This window comes from Hypomesus transpacificus, chromosome 2 (assembly GCF_021917145.1).
Source record: "Hypomesus transpacificus isolate Combined female chromosome 2, fHypTra1, whole genome shotgun sequence".
Classification (NCBI taxonomy): Eukaryota; Metazoa; Chordata; class Actinopteri; order Osmeriformes; family Osmeridae; genus Hypomesus; species Hypomesus transpacificus.
This window is the reverse complement of record NC_061061.1, coordinates 16867247-16889682: the sequence shown is the minus strand read 5'-3', so window position 1 is coordinate 16889682 and position 22436 is coordinate 16867247. Positions and strand designations below refer to the sequence as shown.

General features: G+C 45.2%; 1 protein-coding gene across 6 annotated transcripts in view; it reads left to right on the top strand.

Annotated features, from left to right (window-relative positions):
- LOC124479976 (kazrin-like) overlaps positions 1 to 20532 on the top strand; it is a 97429-nt gene extending 76897 nt beyond the window's left edge. For 3 of the 6 annotated variants that reach the window (XM_047038973.1, XM_047038982.1, XM_047039001.1), the window contains 13 exons: positions 6450 to 6586; positions 6957 to 7127; positions 7610 to 7693; positions 8840 to 9032; positions 9490 to 9626; positions 10440 to 10563; positions 15796 to 16001; positions 16407 to 16525; positions 16834 to 17065; positions 17261 to 17362; positions 18035 to 18201; positions 19201 to 19342; positions 19650 to 20532. In XM_047038973.1, coding sequence (XP_046894929.1) covers positions 6450 to 6586; positions 6957 to 7127; positions 7610 to 7693; positions 8840 to 9032; positions 9490 to 9626; positions 10440 to 10563; positions 15796 to 16001; positions 16407 to 16525; positions 16834 to 17065; positions 17261 to 17362; positions 18035 to 18201; positions 19201 to 19342; positions 19650 to 19808 — 1973 coding nt within the window. In that variant the 3' untranslated portion in view covers positions 19809 to 20532. Of the gene's footprint in view, positions 1 to 6449; positions 6587 to 6956; positions 7128 to 7609; positions 7694 to 8839; positions 9033 to 9489; positions 9627 to 10439; positions 13492 to 15795; positions 16002 to 16406; positions 16526 to 16787; positions 17066 to 17260; positions 17363 to 18034; positions 18202 to 19200; positions 19343 to 19649 lie in introns of those variants that run through there. The other 3 variants (XR_006957497.1, XM_047038992.1, XM_047039013.1) reach the window with 3 other exon arrangements.
- Positions 20533 to 22436: the final 1904 nt, after the last annotated feature.

The window sequence follows — 22436 nt, the reverse complement described above, 5'->3', positions numbered from 1 at the left end:
CTGTCTGACTGTACTGTCATGAAAACGAACGGTAACGACAGTTAAGTCATTAAAAAAAGGATAAAAGCAGATCAGTTAGTTTTTACCCTTGTAACTTCTGTTGAGTAACGTGAGCCTTTGCTTTCATCCAGCTTGAGTTTGATTGACAGTGGTTTCACTAAAGTAGCCAGGGAGAAAGACCCGCCTCGCCAAAGCCGATTGGATTGAACATTATTGCTGGAGTTTAATTGGCTGTAAAATTGCTGGCTGCCCCAAAAATTTGAAATGTTTCTGTTTTGCCAAACACAGACTTCCTCATTAGCTAACACAACATGGGGACAAAACTTTTTCACTGAAAAAATATAACCTAGATTATACATTTATGAAGTTTAAGAGTTGATATTCAGTCATTCATTTCCCACAGCTTTGGTTTAACAGAAAATTTGTTTAGACAAAAAGTTAAGTTTAAGTATGTGGTTCTCATCTGATGTAATTAATGCAAAGTGCAACGAAAGTTTAATACAGTACAACATAATCTCTGATCTATTCTATTCTGTCACTCTCTCCCTCCACCACTCTCTCTGATTGTAGTATTCACTCTTTCTCTCCCAACTTCCCTCTCTCTATCTCTCTTTCTCTTTCTCTCCCCCACATATGCATGACTTTAGTAGGCTCTGTGTTTCTTTCTCTCCATCTCTCCACCCCCCTCACCACTACCACCACCAGTGTGTATAGATGTAGTGCCACCCAGACTGTGAGGCTCCATGCCTACTCCATCGTCGTGTCAGGGCACCATGCTGTGAGCCCTGTAATTGGGCTGCTTGCTAATAGCCACCTGCTCACAATTGCCAGGTTTGTTGTGATGCCCGTGGACACCAGTGCTGGCAGGCGTGGGCAGAGGAAGGCCGGGGTACAGATCAGGGGGTGTAGCCGGGGAGAGATGAACAAAGTGAGACGTATGCAATTATGCCTGTGTCTCAGGGTCACTGATAGTTACCCTGTCTTGTGTTTCTTGCAGCAAGAAAGATACATTATTTTTCGCAGAGAGAAAGACGACAAGGAAAGCAAATTAAACGATTAGCCAACAAACGGTTTGAAAATGAATAATTTTTCAATGGACAAACTGTGAGAAATAGTTCGAATTAATTATATTGGATGTAAAGAATATGAGCCTTGTTCAGTCTCTGGGTTTCTCTGGTGTCCAACTGTTTCTCAGTTTAGCCACCAAACAAGTTTGGTTCAATTATTCAGTGTTGTTTGGCCACGTAGACTGTTTTAATTAGCCATTTCCACAGTGCCCTAATGACTATCTCTTAGGAATTCCCTGTCATTGTAGGCAGAAATTAAAGTCTTGGACAGCCTGTATATCATCAAAGCACAGTCTGGCTGGTGCGTTTAGTGCCTTTTCACGCTACAATGTTCACATAGAGCAGCCAGGCACTGTATTCAGGGTCCCTTTCTCAGAATAATCACTCACACACACACACACACTTTGCAGTTACTCATAAAGTATCCATGCTCTCGTAACTGCCTGACCCGATTCCGTTCAATTAATTGGAGGTTTTAGAGGTTTGAACAAATGAAGGGGCCTTTCAGGAAGAGTCGAATGCTGAAATAGTCGGAAATAGTCTTGCTGATGCGTTCCAAACCTCCCTAAGTGATTTATTATCTTTTGCTTCGGGTCGCCTTTTATCTCAAGAGATCATTTAGAAGGCCCTAGTCTGTCATAACAGAAGAGTCTGTCTCCGGGGAGGTTTTAATTGAGATCACAGTGGCCCCCAGTGGTTGGCTGAGGTACCTTTGTCCAGCTGTCCTCCAATCAAGAACGCAGCCAATCAGAATCCATCCAGAAACGGTTACGGGTGTGGTCTTTGTTAATGAGCTGACCTAATAAGCCCTGGGGCGTTCATTTGCAGCCCTTCCCATTATAAAGGATCGTTCTGTATGCAGACAGGCTGTAATGAGCTTGTGGGGTTTGGAAATGGTGGTCTCTAATTCTGCGAAGGTCAGAATTTGAAGCTCCAATGGAAGATGACACCACGGCTACATTTCAATCTGACTAGTTAATAAACATGCTGGGTTTTCAGGATGGGTTTTCAAAGTGGCTTTTCTGCACAAAATGATACTGTTAGTCTGTGGGCTACTCAGCATAATGTGAATTCCGTTTTTATCTCTATCTGAAATGTCTTTATCAAAGACACTCTCTCCCTCTGATTCTTCCACTGAAGTGTCCATGCCCCTTTGCTTCAAACACACGCGCACTCAGATCTAAGGCTTCCAAGACCACCAGTTAACAAGCAGCGTTTGATCCATTTTTAATGGTCTGGCGTGCTCCCTGGTTGGGCCTGAGCAGGCGTCCCAGCGCTTGTCAGGGTCAACGGTTGTCCTGGGAGCTTGTGGGTAATCGGTTGTCATCACGTCGCGTCAGACCCGATGGCGTCCTCAGGTACCCTGAGGTACAGCCAGGTGCGTCTTCCACCTACAGCCAATGGCGATCGAGCGTAAAACAATGACGTTCTCAAGAGTGTTGAGTAGGAAGGAATCAGGCTACTAATCAGAAGGTTGCCGGTTCGATTCCCGGCCGTGCAAAATGACGTTGTGTCCTTGGGTAAAGCACTTCCTACCTACTTGCCTCTGGGGGAATGTCCCTGTACTTACTGTAAGTTACTCTGGATAAGAGCGTCTGCTAAATGTAAATAGTGTTTCTTGGAGTAATTGCTATATTAGTTTGCTTTCTGGCCGTGCAGTTCTAGAGTTCAGGCATGGATGAGCTGCATGCTCATTATCAGGCTTAGATAAAGACCCATTCATTTGAATCAGGTGTGTTGGAGCAGGGAAACATCTAAAATGTGCAGGACAGGGGGTCCCTGAGGACCAGGGTTGAAGACCTCTGCTGTAGGTGACTTACCCTTTCTCAATCCTGGTCTTCGGGGGCCCCTACCCTGCATGTTCTAGATGTTTCCCTCTTCTTACATACCTGGTCCAAATGAATAGGTCATTATCAAGCTCAACGGAAGAACAATCTTTCATTTTAATCAGGTGCTGGAAAAGGGGAACATTTAAAACATGCAGGGGACCCCGGGGACCAGGATTGAGAAAGGCTGGCCGGCTTTGACAATGGGTTCTACTGTGGAGTACACCATGAAGTACATGGAGAGTCTCTGAGAAGTGGATCCACTCATTAGTATGAAGAACGTGCTCAGCTTGAAGAGAGCCTTAACGAGAGCCTCTCCCATCTCCAGTTCTGCAGGTTGTCTGAAACAAAGGGACCCTCAGCCTGAGAATGAAGCTCGCAGGGTTGAAACCAGCGCAGGTGTTCTTAGATTGCATTCAAGTACCTTCTTTGTCATGGGTGTTCAGGGCGTGCTTGTTTTGGACGGTGTCCTCTGACTGAATTTTTCAAATATTTCTTTCTCTACTGAGGGGATTGGTGGGATCGTATTTGCGATGTTGTGTGTGTTTTTCTTGTAAAAAATGTTGTGTATGGGGATTTTTCACAACTCTCCAACTCTCATCAGATAGATGTTTTTATTGTTCTTTTCGAAGAGATGATCCAGTAGATCATTTTCATGAATCCATAAAAATCAAGGAAAAGGATTCCAGAATTCAGCAAATATTAGAGATCATTTCAAGGATGTATGTAAAATTGACTTTACTCTGCTTTCATCTACGTGAAATCGAAATTATATCCCTGAAGGTTTTCCTCATGATCAATAAGATTGAATACATTTCATTCAAGCAGCCTTCTAGTCTAGTTAAACACGGTGTGTACCACAGCCATACCGGAATGCTAGAATACACTATAGCACAGCTTGTCTAATTGTGTTCATTCCTGCTACTCCTCAAGATCTTCAAGTGTGTTGAATAAAAATAGAAGCTTGTTATTGCGGAGGAGAGCAGTAAAAAAAAAAAAAACTGACAACAGCATCCCCTAAAACTCTAATTTCCACTTCATTTTCAAACACTCCTTAACATCTTAAGAACTCATATATTCACCTGAACACCAAAAGATGATGCTTCCTCAAGAGCGACATGTTCTGATCAGACATCTTCTTAGTCGTGCCATCAGTCTGTCACCTGGCGACCTCACCACTATTTTGGTTCAGAAAACAGGAAGTAGGAGCCACTCTAGTCATTGAGCCTCCCTCGGGAACACAATGTTCTACACACACACAGTCATGCACATGTACACACATGTACCCACATACTCACACACACACTTACACACGTACTTACTCTTCCACACACACTAATGAGCAAAGCCACTCCACACAGCCGCTACCAACCCTCCAGTATCTGCACAGAGGAGGCAGAGGCTTTTAGAGCTGTCAGCTCACAAAACCGTGGAAAAAAAACGCGCACACACAACAGCTGGGTTGGTTGAAGAGAGTGCGTTTCATGTGGTCTCAAACCACTTACGCGTGCGATGATGAGGCGCTGTGTATCCACGGCGGGTCAGGTCTCAGGCTAGGAGGGCCTTTGGGGAGCAGTGGGTAGGTGACTGCCTGGATGTTGATGCCTTTGGTGTTTTGTATCCTCACAGCCCCTTGTGACCAGAACCTGAATCATACCTGGAATGACCTTGAGTACACACACACACCGTGTACACAACACACACACACACACAACACCACACACTCTCGCCTCCCTCGCCACAAACACACACACACTCTCAAAACTCCCATCTCCACAAACAAACTGAGAGAAAAGAACTGGAAATAGTTCTTCACAGCGAGGACATCCATTAGGTCCAAGTTTATCCAGCATCTTCTCGTCCTCCAACTTGTACACACATTAGCACTCGCTCCGTCCCCTGGTGCTTTCCTGTCGGAGCGGGTAATGACTTGGGGAAGGCTGAGGTCTTGGACTGGCTCCCAGAGCTAGCAGAGAGTGGGACTCATTCATTTGGCTGTCAGAGGGAGAGACACGCACACAGTTCTGTCTCACCTGTCTGCCTTGATGTTCTTTGAGAGGTTTCCCATCCTCTCACATCTCTTCTACACCCAATAAAACGGTTGGTAAACAAGTCAGCAATGCACCCGGTGCACTCACGTACTTTTGCTTCAAACAATACCTGAATTCTATTTCCGCGTGTGAGAGAGTTGTGTTACCCCGCAGTGGCAGGTGGGCGCTTTGGTGTGCATAAATTAGCTCCGGCTCAAAGGGGGCTTTAATACCACATCCTGTGGCAGGTGCTCAGGAACTTCCTGTCTCGGGCCAATGAGGGACTGTCTTTGTCCTTTGTGCTCTGTGTGAAGTTGGCTCGAACATCACTCTGGCAACGTGACACCCTCTCCTGGATAACGGGGTGAAAGAGTGGAAAGAGAGGAGGACAAGGGCAACAACAACAAAAAACCCGGTGCCTGTGAAACTGCCCTTGTAATAGGCCTGTGCTGTCTATCAGAGCCGTGTCCCCCGATGCAGCTTGTGGATGTCGTTCAATTAACAAGTGTGTAATGGAAGTTAATTAATGAGACGCAGCTGGAGACCGGGCTCCAGCAGGGAGAAGAGGAAGAGGGTGAGCAGAGTGCAAAGAGAGAGAGATGAGGAGAGCAGAAATAGAGAGAGAGGATAGAGGTGGGTGAAGTTGAGCACGTTAGGGAAGAGGAAAGCTAATTTTGTGAACGACTCCAACGGGTAAAAGGGGTTAAGGGTGGATAAAGACATGCGGAGGAGGAGGGAAAGAGAGAGAGAGAGTGAGAAAGAATGAAAGGGGAGAGAGAGTGAGAGAGTGAGAGAGAGTGAGAGAGTGAGAGAGAGTGAGAGAGTGAGAGAGAGAGAGACAGTTCTTCAGTCAGGATGTTAGGGTTGACAAAACAAGTACGAGACGTCAGCCACTGACAACAGAAATACATATTTTAACGTTTGTGAACAGGACCGACATAACACATGTGGGTCTAGTGTCGGAGAGAGGCAGCCTGCCCCCAGCCTCCACGGGGGGGGGGGGGGGGGGGACACGGGAGGCTGGCAGACTGACACCAGGGGTCATCTCTAATTCACCTCTCTATCAAGAAGCTGTCACAGTGCATTAGGCTCCGGGAAACTGCATCTTCCAAGAAATGTGTTTTACATACCCTTCTCATTACAAGCCTGGACTGAGCTCTGACGACAGGATAGCTCATGTCTAAGGGTCGGCCTAGTTAGCATCCTCCAGTTGCATAGTGTTAGTGTTGTGCTGGGTAGGCACACCAACACGTCTTTCAGAGAAATGCTCTTGTGTGTTTTTCTGGATGTGTTGTGTTCAGGTTTCCAAGACCAGAACTGACCTCAGAACTACAATTCCCAGTAGTCTTATACAATGCGCCATATAGTACATTCATCCTTGTTACTTCTTATCTCCTATAGGGTCTAGGTTGGTTTAGCTGCCATTCTAAAGGCATATCTGACGCCCTCTTTGACTCATAAAAAGGGCTGTACAAATACAATTTGATTAGACCTCTTGACCTTCTCTCCCCGGCCCGTCTCCATAGCGATGAAGGCGGACCGCAAGCGTCTAAAGGTGGAGAAGGCCGACCTGGTGAACCAGATGCAGCAGCTGTATGCCACGCTGGAGAGCAGAGAGGAGCAGCTACGAGACTTCATACGCAACTACGAACAGCACAGAAAAGTACGCCGCACTCTCACACAGCCAGGACACCCATGCACGCTCACGTACGCACCTGTATAACATGTTTGCTAAATGTCACAGTTTAAGTGCGCGTGCTGTGTAGGAAAAGGCCTTAGCGCAGATACCCGGGTTCAAATCCGTCCTTGGCCCTTTGCTGCATGTGTTCCCCTTCTCACTCTCCCTGCCTTTCCTGTCACACTTCGCTTGCAAAAGCATGAACAAATTCCCCGAAATATATCTTAAAAAAATAAATAAAAAGAGACTGTGTGATGCTTGTGTAGTGTCCTCCTCAGCCTCAGTACATCTAGAAAGGTATTTGGCTTGAGGTGAGCATTCATTACTCTCTCCTCTGTGTCCTCCCGGCGCCCAGGAGAGCGAGGATGTGGTGAAGGCCCTCGCCAAGGAGAAGGACCAGCTGGAGAGGGAGAAGTGGGACCTGAGGAGGCAAAGCAAGGAGGCCTCAGAGAACGCCAGCGCTCTGCACTCCCAGCTGGACCTGAAGGAGAACAGGATCAAGGAGCTGGAGGCCGAGCTGGCCATGGTAAGTCACACACACACACACAGACAGACACACACTCACACCTTTACACCCACACACACACACACACACACACCGACACGTACACATGCAAGAAAATAAAGAAGAAACAAGAAATGGAAAAACACAAAGATTGGATCTTTTATAAAAGAGCGAGGGGGATTGCCAAAGTACATGGAGTTCCAAAGATGTACTGTAATAAAGATTCACCATTCAAGAGTCCTGATTGACCTTTGGTTTCCCGAAGCACTTAGAAAAGGTCTTGTGTTTTTATGGGCTTTATGGAGGTGTGTGTATCTGTAGATGTTTCTGTGTGTAGATGTGAGTGTATGTGCTTGTGTCTGTGCTTGTGTCTGTGTGTAGGTGCTTGTGTGTTGGTGATTCTGTGTGTGTCTGACTGTGTAGGTCCTTCTGTGTGTGTGTAGGTGTGTGTGTAGGTGTGTCCTATATCCACGCCCATTCCCCACACTTTGTCTCCCCCTCAGATAAGTAACTGTGTGAGTCACAGAATGGAGTACCGGGTGTTTGATCGCCCCACGGATCGAGAGTTCGCTTCTAGGGTCACGGCGGTAAGAAACAGGCCCCGCTTGACCTACGAACTCTGACCCCTGGACCCGTACTAAGTTGTTGCCGGATCTCCCGAATGCAGACTTGACACTAACCCCCGTCCATATCTGAATGAATCTTCTGAAGGAATGATCCCCAGCCTTTGATTTGTGGATGATTTTATTTGAATGTCCTAATTGAACTTTGTCCTGATTTCTTGGGAGGAATTCTGGGATTCTGAGTATCCGGAAGGAGAACTGGTGTGATGATTGCTATTGGAACGGCAACTATCGACTAACAGCATTGATTAGGTCTTTGTGTGTTCTAGTTTGAGTGGCTAAACGTTGTCGCTATCCTGCATGCCTGGGCCTCTAACAGGGATAATCCAGAATGACGTTGGGATTAATAAATGGATGGCGGTGATGGTGACGATGTTCGTTCTGTTGATTGTGGAGCCTGCTGCCTGGCATGATGATTATGCAATATAGTCCATGTCCCCTTCACTTCTGAACCTCTTTGCTTTTAAAAATCTGTCTCTCTCAAACACACTCACGTAGAAGCACATACATGCACACACACACACACAACCACACACAACCACACACAACCACACACAACCACACACACGCAATTGCCATTTCTCCCACTCCTACACTGGCAGAAAAGGACATGCTTTGTAGCAGCTGGAGTCATTAAACTTATGTAACAGCTTCATTACTCCGATCAGCTTCAGCTATTGTCTCTCTCTCTCTCCCTCTCCCTCTCGATCTCTCTTTCCCGCTCTCTCACTCTCTCTCTCTGGTGGCATTTAACACCTCCTCCACCTATTCTGTCCATCGTTATGTTGTACATAAGCGATTCCAACACAACAGGAGACACAACAGGGAGAACATGGACACGGTTGCATTTTTCATGAGACAGATGGAACCCTGGAGAGAATTCTCTCACTCAGAATATCTATTGTAGCGGGATCCCTATTCAGACACACACACACACTGAGACATTTACAAGCACACACACACATAGACAGTAGCACACACACACACGGGCACACACACACGTACAAACAACCTACAAATGTGTTAAAAGAACAGCGATTATTCCATTCAAACTGGAGGTGGACATTTGTTCACACATGTACGCGTGTGTGTTTCTTCTCTCTTCTAAAGGCCAAACAGTCATTAGCAACCCTGACCAAGGACGTGCCCAAACGCCACTCTCTAGCCATGCCCACGGAAACCGTTGTCAACGGCAACAACCAGGAGTGGGTGATGCAAGCAGACCTGCCCCTCACGGCGGCCATCAGACAGAGTCAACAGACTCTGTACCACGTCCACACCGGACACCCCACAGACCGGCAGGGTAGGACGAGAGCACACACACACATGCCTACACACACACACCGACACAGGCACACACACATTGAAACACACACTTTTTGAATGTGTGTGTTTTGACCTAACCGTTACACCAGTGGTTCTCAATCCTGGTGCTCGTGGCCCCCCCTGCCCTGCTCTACATGTTCTAGATGTTTTTCCTGCTTCGATACACCTGGTTCAAATGAACGGGTCTTTGTGAGGCTTCTGCTGAGCTTGATATTGACCCATTCTTTGAATCAGGTATGTTGGAGTAGGTAAACATCTAAAACATGCAGAGCAGGGGGGGGCACAAGCACCAGGATTGAGAACCACTGCCTTACACACAGATCCAGCTAAAGTATACATGATAAACCATCAAACCACACATCATAAAAAAAATAAAAGATTCCCTAAACCCCTGGTGTCTGAAGCGCCTGTCTCCAACCCATCTGTCCCTGCAGTGGCGGCTGTGCGTTTGAGCCCGTGTCACTCCCGCCAGCCCTCCATCATCTCGGACGCGTCGGCCATGGAGGCCGACCGCTCCTCCACGCCCAGCGACATCAACTCCCCCCGCCACCGGACACACTCCCTCTGCAATGTAAGAGTGGCTCACCACACCCTGACAAGTAATCAGCCCCTTCACAGTTTTCATCTACCACGCTATGCTATGCTATGCTATGCTGTGCTATGCTATGCTAACCTATGCTATGCTATACCATACTAGACTATACTAAGCTGTCATGTTATGCTATGATAGTATGTTATGCTATGATAGTATGTTATGCTATGCTATGCTATACTGTATTATACCATGCTTTGTACTGTAATACACTAGCATGCGGTGCATTTACTTTACTATACATACTGTGCAGGGTTTCCCACAGAAAATGTGTTAGTCAAAGTGGTAGGGTGAGATTTGCTGATGGACTGGGGGTTCTCCTCCATAAACGCGGTTCTCTAGAGAAGGGAGACTGCCATTTGAATGAAAGGGAGAAAACTTGCGGAACCACGGCGAATATCGCTAATTTAAAAAAAAAAAACGCCTTGACAACGTAGTCAAGGCGGCAGGCGTGTGTTGTTAAGGCGGCCGCCTTAACTGCAAAGTGCTGCGGGAAACCCTGCTGTGCGATATACTATTACTAAACTATAGTAAACTATATTATTTCAATTATGTTTTAGACATTTTGAGAGTTCACTCCATGATTACTGCATTGATAGGAAGGCTACAGCTTGTGATCCCAGCTTAATGTGTGGGGGAAACCTTTACCCTCCCATGCCCTCTGTAGTGTTCTTATCATCACTCTCTCTCCTCCACTCTCTCGCTCACGCGACGCGTGCCATCATCTCTTTGTTCTCCCCATTCCTTTATCCTGCTCCCTCTGATCTCTCCGTCTCTCTCCTGCCCCTCCAGTCTCTAGAAGATCTAGAGGACCAGAAACGTAAGAAGAAGAAAGAGAAAATGGGACTGGGCTCTCTGTCACGAGTCTTTGCCAGAGGCAAGCAGCGCAAGTCCCTGGACCCTGGCCTGTTTGATGGTACATCCACCCCCGATTATTACATAGAGGAGGATGCTGACTGGTAGAGCAAGGTGTTGAGACAAACCTAAAGCAGTGTCCCCAAGCGGAGGAGAGGGTTTAGTTTTATTGCACGCATGCGTTCGAATGTAGCTGTGTGTGTGTGTGTGTGTGCGCGCGTGCGTATGTTTGTGTGCGCCTGTGTGTGTACATGAGTAAACAAGTGTGTGAGTTTTAGTTTTTTCCATGGCCGGAGGTCATGTTAGAAGCCTGAAGTGCGTCTTGCTTCGCTCAAGTGTAAACAGTACAAGCAAACTGCATCTGTATGTCTCTGTACAGTTCTGTAAATAGTGTTGACCGTGCACATGGCATTGGTTCCTTAAGCGTGGATATTTTCACTGTATCTGCCGAGCGAAAAAAGCTCTGTTATTAATTATTTTAATTGTCTTTATATATTTTTTTTTTTTGTTTTCATTTTTTTCTTCAATAACTGGAAACTTGAAGGACTGCTGTACTTGTAAATAACAGTCAGTGTGCACTTTGTGCTTGTAAATGTCTATATGTCCCGAATGCTTCTCGCATTTTGCCATTTTTTACCCATCATCCCCTTTGTTTTCTTTAACTTAAACTCCCCTGTTCATTGTCCTGTGCTTGGTCTATTCCTTACCTGCCATCCATTTCGAAAAGGTTTTCCTGTAGGCAATGTGCAGACTTCTCACCTCAATCTGGTATCAATATAAAACAACCTATCTTTAACTTCAAAACACGTCCAATCCACCTCCAAAATCTGTAAATCCCAGCAAGAGAAATTAGGATTCCTAAATTGTCAGAACACTAATATTTTACTTTCAACCTAAACTTCAGAACTCTTTTAAACTTATTTAGCTTTGTTTACAACTGTTGCCAGTTTAGGATAGATCCATACAGGTGAGCAAAGCCATTCCTAACAGGAAAAGAGCTGTGGAAACTGACCCAGGGGTCCCCGGGCGCAGCATGTCTGGAAGGCCATGCATGCCGTTACCCCACCCCCTCTGCATGATGACTATGGGATCGACCTTTGACCTCTAGAATTTCCTGGCAGAATTTCATTAATGAGAAGACATGTCCTCCTGCAGTATTAATCATCCATAAGATGGAGAGGGATTGTTTATATAGAGGGGCTTGGCTTGATTTATCAAACAGTATTCAAGAGGAGTGGAGGCAGGTCAGGTAATATAATTGTGAAAGTGAAACATTTCATTCATTTCCTGAAGGACCCGTTTCGAAATTGCGTGGGTTCCTGGAAGGTCAGAGAGATTAAGTCTGGTGATTTCAACAGCTTTCAAAGACCACACTGGCTTCACAGTTATAATCCTGTTTTAATTACTTGGATAAGCAGCTCTAAGAAGGAAATCAAGAATAATTTATGCCAAACTTTTTAAACAAAATCAGAAATTATCCAAGCGTCACATGAAAGTGATATCTTTCTTCTGCAGTGTCGTTTAGCTCCAAGTGAAGACGCTAGTCTTCGTACAAACCAACTGTCAGAGTTGCGTTTCCTTAGTGCACGTGCGCACTCCGGCGCATTCTGTGTCGAGTCGTACTCCTATCCTTTCCAAATATTAATTATTCAGCTCCTAATTTTTGTGTTTGAATGTGGCACACAGACCTTTGCTATTAGGGCGATTGACAGTAGGCCTCAGCTTATATTACGAGTTAGCATTTACATTTAGTCATTTTTACATTTAGCAGACGCTCTTAATCCAGAGCGATTTACAGTAAGCACAGGGACATTTCCCCGAGGCAAGTAATGTGAAGTGCCTTGCCCAAGGACACAACGTCATTTTGCATGGCCGGCAATAGAACCGGCAACCTTCTGATTAATAGCCCGATTCCCTAACCGCTCAGCCATCTGACTCCTACTAGCATGGCCATGAGGGAGGGAGGTTTAAGGAGGGAGAAGTCATTCTGATGAACAGCTTGCTGGTTTGCCCTGGGGGTTAAATCCAGATTTAGCAAGGCTAATCAAACTGAAACAAACGCACACCTTATCCCCTGACCTCGATGTCAAACCCAAAATCAGGAAATCAGAATTTAGGTTCAAGCAGTCGCTGAAATAAATGCAATTAACGAGGGGCCAAAGGTTAATAGTGTTTTTCCAGGAGAAAAATATCTACTTGGATAACGTTTTTTTCTGTATCGCCATAGCCTTATTGTAGTCTGCCTTGCCTCACAGGAAATCGTTTTCCATTACCCTGACACTGAACTAACGTTGGTTAATTGTTCATCTGTTGTTAATCTTACCTAAAGCCGTGTTAAGAGTCACAGGAGCACAAATTCAATTGGAAACCATAATGCTGCTTTTCAAAGGGTCCTCCCCAAAAGCAGAGAGGGTGTAGATTGGGTAGAAACATCAGCATAGAGACCCCTGCATAGCACTAGATAGCTCATCCTTACATGGCAAGTCGCTCTCAGTTGATGTCAACAACCAATGGCTGATTTGTCACTGTATTCTTGCCTCTTACAGCCTGTTGTGGTGCCTGAATAAGATGAAGCTGACATATTATACTGTAAGCAGAGTGCTTTTGTGAGTTTTGAAAATGCCAACTCAACTTTTTTTATTCAGGGGTCTCACCCCAACTCGCTACAGGAATATTTATTGATCCTGTCTTGCTGAAATATTTCTTATCAGTCTATCATCCATCATTTTATGTTGCAAAAAAGATCCCCTTCATATCTGCAAATATTTTTGCTTTTTGTAAATGAGGTAACACTATTGAAATTTTAATTATTATTGAAGAGTTTTATTTAAAGTAAAAAGAACTGTTCTCCATGGAGACTCTTTGAGGTTTAGATTTGTGTAGAAGTGACAGATAGAAAATACATTCTAAAGGCATGGCAAAATATGCTAAAGCTAAATGAGAGAAAAAAAAGAAAAGATTATTTTAAAATAAAATAATTAACAAAGAATTACCATGCTGCCTTCCTCTCTTCCCTCTGTTTGTGTGTTTGTTGTGGTTTGGCTTTAATCCTAAATCCTTTTCGCATGCTGGGAGCTGCCATTATTAAAAAACCTAAATGACAGCTTCCCCAGCAAACTCAGTCCACCTTTGACTGGCAGTGTTCCAACACTTCCTGATGGCTTCCTCTCCACTTCCTCTTTACTTCATGGCCCAGACTCTCTCTGAAACAATTGGCTTGACCATTACAATGGCCGTGAAGGAGAGGAGATGAGGAAAGGAAGCCATTTGTTACTGTTGGAACACAGCCCATTGTGGACACAGTGTCAATAACACAGCCTATAACCTTAATGACTGACCCTTCCCTGTCTCACCTAATATCCCCTGGGCTCTGAACACAGTGAAGCAACCTATGAAAGTGATTCAGTCAAGTAATAAGATCCTTTGGATGTTTAATTCATGAACAGATCGGTCAGTCCATATTCGGAGTTGTCTTGCTGGGTTTGCTAACTGTGTGCGCAGACTCTTTCTGGTGTCCTAAGGAATTGCTTGTTTTGATACCAGCCCTGCTTCAAGTTGACCTTAGTGTATGGCCTGCTGTTTGACTTTTTTTTTTTCAATAACACAAGGTATTTTTTCAGTGATGTCAGCAACCAGTCCAGAGCTAAAGTTCTGAAATACATGTAAACAATCCCGGTGACTAGCCTAGCACCACAGGACAGACTTGATCAGCAGTGTGTGCTTTCAACCGACACACAGAACACAAACATTCTCCTCCTCACGCACTCTCTGGCCAGTCTCCAAGGCAACGGGTTGCTCTTCAAATGGCCGCTGGACGGTCAAGGCTGGTGGTTTGAATGTGTGGTTGTCCTCTTTGGCTGATGTCCATGTTCCTTTCACTGAATCAGCCATCTGGGCCTTAGTTTGGTCCTGTAGGAATCGTCGTCTTCTCAGGAAAAAGGGTTGACACATTCAACTCTGTGTAAATTGACTGCCTATGGAAAATGACCCTATTCTATTTGATTCACTCTCTTTGTTAGGGCTGACCCATGAGAGTTGGTCAATGCAGTTCAACTTTTTCAAATGAGTTTACATGAACAAAAGCACAAATTATAATTTTCTCTTTTAGCATAACTACATGAATCGCAATTACTCTGTTTTAGTCCCCTCCGGGTCAGTAACATTCTAATGGCGGCCAGAGTAAAGAACAAGGAAGACAGCAAAGCCCTATGGAAACCATGCAGAACCTGTTCCATCACCCTAAAACACACTCCGAGAACCCAAACCCCTAGGTTTGTGCAGATTGAAGGCTGCAAGGCTTTTTCTTTCATGCAACACAAATGCACCGTGGAGTGAAGGCCCAAAATAAAGAAATTTTTTATTTAATATCCTTCCTCTCATAATAACAATGACTTTATTTGTCTTTTAGGCCTAGATATTCTAGAGATGTCTAGAAATTACAGCTCAACACTGTTAAGAGAATGAACAAAAGGCAGTGAAATCGGAAATAGTAAAGGATTATCAACACAGTGTCTTAGTCCTACTTGTACAATCCAATAACCAACCTTTTTAAAACTCCTAAAGCCTAACAGTAAGTGTAACATTGTGAAAAAGAATTACTGTTAAGTAAAGAATGTTAAATAAGATCGCCAGTGCCACCTGGTGGAGAACATACTATCGCCACCGTGTGACATCCACAGTCATGAAATTTGTAGAATTTCTCAAATAAAACGAACATAATCACAATTACCCATAAGAGGGGAAAGACTGATGTACGAAAATGACTGGTGAAGCCGGTTTTCAAACTGTAGTTCTGAGAGTCTAATATTCCTAGATGATACAGTATAAACTCGTAAAGGCTGCATGTTTTTTACTTCAGTCGCAGGATTAAATGCCCGCTGTACATCGCTTTAGCTTTAAGGGTCTGCTAAAGGCACACACACACATTACGATCAGGCTCTGGACACAAACACTAAGTTAAATAAACTTGCGAAGTACTTAGTGAGTTTGGAAAGGCTTGTTTATATGACACCGCCATGGTGACAGTTCGTTTGTAAATTACCTTCAGGCTCGACTCAACTTTGTATATAGGAGCTCTGCCCAGTTAGCAAGTCATTAAGCGAGTGTCACAAAATCAAGACAACCGGAGTGAGTACGTCTATGGCCTGAAAATTACACAAAGTTAAACAACCAGTAAATTAACAGGTTTGCAAGTTTCTTTCTCGTTTTGGGGATGGATTATCCACTGCCGTCCTTTACTCCCAAACGTCCCCTACTCATGTCTCCTCCCCCTGCCCCTCGTCCACCTATCCAGACTCAGACAGCCTCTCAAGCCCCACCCGCCTCAGTCTCAGCCTATCAGACGGTGAGGATCCACTGGACCGCCTCCAGCAGGTGGAGCTAGCCAGGACCACGACCATGTCGATCTGGAGGGCGGGAACTGTGCAAGCTTGGCTGGAAGTTGTCATGGCAATGCCAATGTACATCCGGGCCTGCTCTGAGAATGTTAAGAGTGGCAAGGTATGACACGAAGAAACATTAGGCTAACTTATTTTACACTTATGTTCACCTAACACTTCAAGACAGAGGGTTTAACTACATTACCTAATAGCAGCATTATCTGTTATTCTCTCCCATATTTATATTTCATCGCTCATGTAGATGGGAGTGATTTAAGGACAGGGAAATAAAAGTGCTTTAGCATAGCGTCAGAGTTAGCGAAAGAGTACATGCATGGTTTCTCCCTCGGCAGATGTTGCTCTGACTGTCAAATCCTAATCTCACCCATACACTTCCCCTAGATATAGTCTTATTAGCTCGACGATGTCTATATACGGCAGTGATTCGATACGGCGTAGCTATGGCAGCGTTGCAACGTGGTAGTTGCGGCAGTGTTGCGATGTGTTGTGTGACCTGTGTGTCCAGGTGCTGCTGGGTTTGACAGATGATGACCTGGAGCTAGGTCTTGGCGTTAGCAGCCCCATGCACCGCAGGAAGCTGCGCCTGGCCATCGAAGACTACAGGGATGCGGAGAACGGCAGAGGGTGAGTTACCGTGAATACAAGCATCCTGCGCGTTGACTAGGCTACTCTAGTTTATCGTACCGGGGGTTTGACAGACATGATGTTGTTGTGACAGTGTCATCTGGTAACAAGTATTGCTTACCTTGTAATGGGAAGATTTAATGCCTTGTCCAAACGGTACTGAAAGATTTGAAATATTACTCTACAATCACAGAGTGCTGCATCCGTGATAAATCCTGTATAACTATAGTTGTCAGCCCTGGCCTGTATCTACACTCCACAGATGCCCCCGTCTGGTCCTGACCTCTCCCCCTACCCTCACCCTGCAGGCTGTCCAAGGCTGCCGACATGGACCATCACTGGGTGGCCAAAGCCTGGCTGAGTGACGTAGGCCTGCCGCAGTACTCCCAAGCCTTCCACACACACCTGGTGGACGGGCGCATGCTAAACTCCCTGACGAGACGAGACCTGGAGCGTTTTCTCAACGTCACCAAGAAGTTCCACCAGGCCAGCCTGCTGCTGGGCATAGAGCTGTTGCACATCCTTAACTTCGACAAGGAGGTAGGCTAGCTATGGACGGATGCTAGGCTAGCTAGGTTGGAGTTTTGCTCGCCCAACCTGAAACAACGCAATTTATGTTCACACACAAAAAATGATATTTTCTAAGTATAAGTTTATTTTGAACTTGTAACCTTCATAAAATGTTTTTTAAAGAAAAACATTTCGATTTCTTTTTTTCATCGGCGACATCTGAAGGCACTCCAAGCTCGGCGGATTCAGTGTGAACATCAGAATCTGGACCCTCTGGTGTGGACGTGTCATCGGGTCATGAGATGGGTCAGAGAAATTGACCTGAAGGTGGGGAAAACTACTGTGTGTTGGGTTTAATATGTGGTGTTTTTGTTGCACCGTGTCCAGAAACACAGACTGTTCATTGCCATTAAGGACTGTACTACTGTTAGTATAGGACCAGAAATGCAGTTATATCTGCTGCGCGTGCTATACCCACTTTTGTAGCCACTCTGGATAAAAACGCTCACTGAATGAGTTCAGTGAATGTCATGTATTACATAACATGCAGAATGCAAGGGATTGGCTTGGGGAAAGGCTAGATGATTTGTTAAGCTACAAGTCTGTGTTCTCTGAATGGACTTAATGTTGAATTCAAATGCTTTGACATTAATAGTCAGCGTCAATACTTACACTGGGCACTCTGTTCTGTCCAGCATTTTCCATGGTGAGGCATAAGAGTATTCCACATGGTCAGTAAGAAGGCTTGTTCGTCTTGTTACCTTGTTAGTTCAACATGTCTGAATAGATGATAATAAAAGCCTTCAGCATCACAAGTCAAAAGGGGCAGTTCAGCATTACAAAACACGTTATGAATACACCAATACTCCTCTGTGGGACTGGAGTAATACCGTATCACAACACCAGGCGTTGAGGTTGAAAACTTTGTCCTCGGTCGGAATTTTAGCTTTGACTTTTCAAAGAACCACAGCCCCGTGTCCCTCTTCTCTCCCCGTACAGGAGTTTGCAGACAGTCTCCAGAACAGCGGAGTTCATGGGGCCGTCATGGTGCTCGACCCCTCCTTCAACACAGATTCCATGGCAACGGCTCTGGGGATTCCCAACAGCAAGCACATGGTCCGCCGACACCTGGTGGAGGAGATGAAGAGCCTCGTCCACTCCTCCAGGTGAGGAACACTGGAGGAACAAGACCTATAGAGAGAGAGGGAGGGAGGTCCTATAGAGGAGAGGACCTATAGAGAGAGAGGAAGGGAGGTCCTATAGAGGAGAGGACCTATAGAGAGAGAGGGAGGGAGGTCCTATAGAGGAGAGGACCTATAGAGAGAGAGGAAGGGAGGTCCTATAGAGGAGAGGACCTATAGAGAGAGAGGTCCTATAGAGGAGAGGACCTATAGAGAAAGAGGTCCTATAGAGGAGAGGACCTATAGAGAGAGAGGGAGGGAGGTCCTATAGAGGAGAGGACCTATAGAGAGAGAGGTCCTATAGAGGAGAGGACCTATAGAGAGAGAGGGAGGGAGGTCCTATAGAGGAGAGGACCTATATAGAGAGAGGTCCTATAGAGGAGAGGTCCTATAGAGGAGAGGACCTATATAGAGAGAGAGGTCCTATAGAGGAGAGGACCTATATATAGAGAGAGGTCCTATAGAGGAGAGGACCTATAGAGAGAGAGGGATGGAGGTCCTATAGAGGAGAGGACCTATATAGAGAGAGGTCCTATAGAGGACAGGAACTATAGAGAGAGAGGGATGGAGGTTCTGTAGAGGACAGGACTTGTACAGAGACAGGGAAGTCCAAAAGAGGAGAGAGAGAGAGAGAGAGAGATAGAGATGACAGGACGTATAGAGAAAGAGGGATCTGTGTGGGCTTACCAGATGGATCATGTGATGATGATGATGTCATTCTGGCCCGAGCACATGACCGTGATGGTAATGTAGGTGACACAGTCATGCAGCCAATATCCCATGACCAAATAGTTGTTTGTAGTATCTACAGTTACAGCCCACTTCACACAACACAAACCAAAACACACGTTCACACGAAAGCAAACACAGACACACGTACACACCACAAACAAATACATGCAGACTGACACACACGCACACAGATACACACCACATGCACACCCAAACAGTCACTCACACACACCGCTGCTGACCTCCTTCCAGGTCTGGTGCCCAGCAGGACTACGAGAGGCTGGGTATGGGCACCCCGCCCACCCTGCTACGTCAGAACTCCCTGGGTCGTCCCTCCAGCTCCGCCAGCAGGCACACGGACGACGAGGGCTCCCTCCGCCGGCGAGCGGTCAAGGTGGGCCCGTACCCCGACCCCCTTCACCTTCCCTCACCCCCCCCCCCCCCCCCCCCTTTCGCTCCTCATCACCCCTCACCCCCCTTTCGTCACTCCGTACCACTCCTCATCATTGGCATTGCAAGAATGTCTGTTAATTTTTAGCGAGACAAGAATGGAATGAGATCACTGCAAGGAATCTGTGAAGCCAAAGATTAATTTCCGGAAATGGTTGATGTAGTTGTATCGTATCACTGAAAGTCACCCCCTCTTTCCTCTCCTCCCTCCCCACCCCTCCTCCTTCCCCCCCCCCCCAACATCATCCCAGCCTCCGGTTGGTTTCAGCCCCAAGGCTCGTGGTGGGCGGGACTTGAGTTGTCATAGCAGCTATGGGTCACTGCCCAGAGAAGGTCGCGAAGAAGCTCCTCCCAGGTCAGAGGGCAGCCCAATCCATGGCTACTCAGGGATTGAGGTCACCAACGTGTGATGTCATCAAACCGCGCCAAGAAGTTGTGGGTTCCAGGCCCTGCTCTGAATAAACCCTGAGGGTGTCAGTCAGTCTTCAGAGAAGTTATTGTTCTAGAGTTCAGCCTTTACTGGTCAGAAAGCACTTCTTGTTGTTGTTGGAAGAAACCTTTTGCTTTTCCAATCTAAGAACAGCTTTTGACGTGTCTTACTGGTATGCGTGTTATCTGCCCTTAAGCAAGGACACTGACGTCAATCTCTTCAAGAGCAAAACTCGAGGGGATTCTAACAAAATGTTTTATTTTTCTATGTCCATTATGTGCAAAGCTTTTTTCAACAGGAAATTCATTCAGCTAGTTTGTTTTTGTAGTTCTTATTGACAAGTCTGTTTCTTATCGTAAAGAGAGAAAGGAATTTATTATTTGTTTCTTCAGGGTACTTTGGTGAATCAGCTTAAACTAACAAGAGCACAAATAATTGAAACAAATATACTTTTTTAACAAATGTCTTGGCATTTTCATCTAGTTCTACAGCAGCAAACAAACAATGCCTTGTAAACTTGACTTCGACATTGTCAGAAAAAAATGAAAAACTTGAACAGAATTTTTATTATTGTCTGCTACATGTTAGATTGTATTTTTTCAGTTTGTATATTTACACTGCTGTGTCTAAAGTGTATTAACCCTCTCATTCAACATTTGATACAATAAAGTTGGCAAAATATGACTCAAACTAACAATTAAATTCGGTGTCGTACTGATAATCAAAATCTTTTTACTAAGAAATCTAAGGAAAGAGGTAGGAAGTCAAAGGCAACAGTGGAGTTGTTTTACTCATGAAGTCCCACAGAGAGAGTGTACGTCACTGACTGCTGAGAGATGACGGACAAAGAGGTCAACTGACACACACACACATGTACGTACACACACACACATGTATGTACACACATGTATGTACACACACGTACAAACCCAGTATCCTCTCTATGTTGTAATCACGGTGTTGGGTTCCTTAGCCTCCAGCCATGTTTATACCTGCAGCTTACTTAAACATGATGTCACTCCCTTCTCACGTTTGGGCTGACGACATCACCGTGGTTACTAGGGAACAACAAAACAGTAAACAAGACGCGACGAAGATGTGACCTCTGGTCGGGTGTTCTGAGACACAATGGGTGCTGGTAAGACAGACAGACACACACACACACACACACATGCTTTTAGACACAGTGTGAGACAGACATACTTTGAGACAGAGAAGGTGGGAGACGGCTTGTCTATGAGTGGTGTGCAGTCACCTACTGTACTGCCTAGTAGTGTGGGTTAATTATTATGCGATATTGAGCTTTGTTCTTTACAAAATCAGGCTTCACAGGGATATTGAGACAGGCCAAGTCAACAGCTCAATACACACATGCAAAGATTGTGTTGAAGTGTTGTTTTGGTGATTCAAGTAATCCTTAAATTTGTATTTTAATCCAATTGAGATCATGTTTTTACAACTCTGTATGAAAGCATGCCCCACCACTGCATCACAGACACTACGATCAGATCATTACCTGTGTACTGTAAGCTGTAAGTTTGGTCTATGCAGTTGAACATTGGGTTGCCGGGAGTCATTCGATTTGAGGTGTAGGATTCAAGCCTATGAGTTTGTAAACCCATGATCTTGATTAATTTAGTTGTGGATGTGAAACTAAGCGCCAAAAGCAGAACTAGACAGATGTATGGGGGGGGAACACTTCACCATTAGGATGTCACATGGCAGTCGTCTACTATGTTAATCAATGTAAGATACAATGCATTGTAAAGACTGCAGTTTTTGTCATTATGAGATGGTGATATCATCTGTTGGTATGCGGTTGCTATTCAGTTTTATGGAATCGGAACTTCGCAAGAACAATGTCTACCCTCACTGACCATTGTTACATGAGGAAGTGTTTAAACTAATAAGCTTTTAGTTGGTATACAGGGCTGTAACAACAAACGCACATGCACACACATTCACAAACATACACACAAACGTAATTATGGTCCCCTGTGTAACGTGTATTAATTACACAATGACAATACCTGTGCTGCAGTACACTGTCCAGAAGCATGACCTGATTTGGTCTGGTTTTGTTTTTTTTGTGGGCGGTTTGTTTTGTTTCGCCTTGGCTGTTACAAGTTGTTAAGTTCAAGACAATTTTTCTACATTGTGTCTGTGATTGTTATTGTTGATAACTCCTGTCGAGTAAACGTACCGTTGAATTTACATCAATCATAAACCACTACTAGCACTGTACACGACAATGAGTCGAGTATATTTGATAATTTTCATGTGTGCTTGGTTGATTAGTGATTTGCCCATTTGTCTGCAATCCAAAAAAGATAAGCTTTTGACATCAACACTGTCTCGATGAACGTCCAGTGTTGAAACAGTTAGGGGGGGGGGGGGGGGGGGGGGGCAGTGCCCCTGTGACAACAAGCTTGGACCCTCTTGTGGCCACCCTACATGTAGAGTCTGAATAATTATAAACATGGGATTTTGCCTGTATGAAGAAATGAAGAGAGATGAAGAAAACTATTTGACAACAATAATGTTTAATGTAACTGGCCCCTCTAACAGTACAACTGGCCCCAGCTTGCCCCCCCCCCCCCCCCCCTCA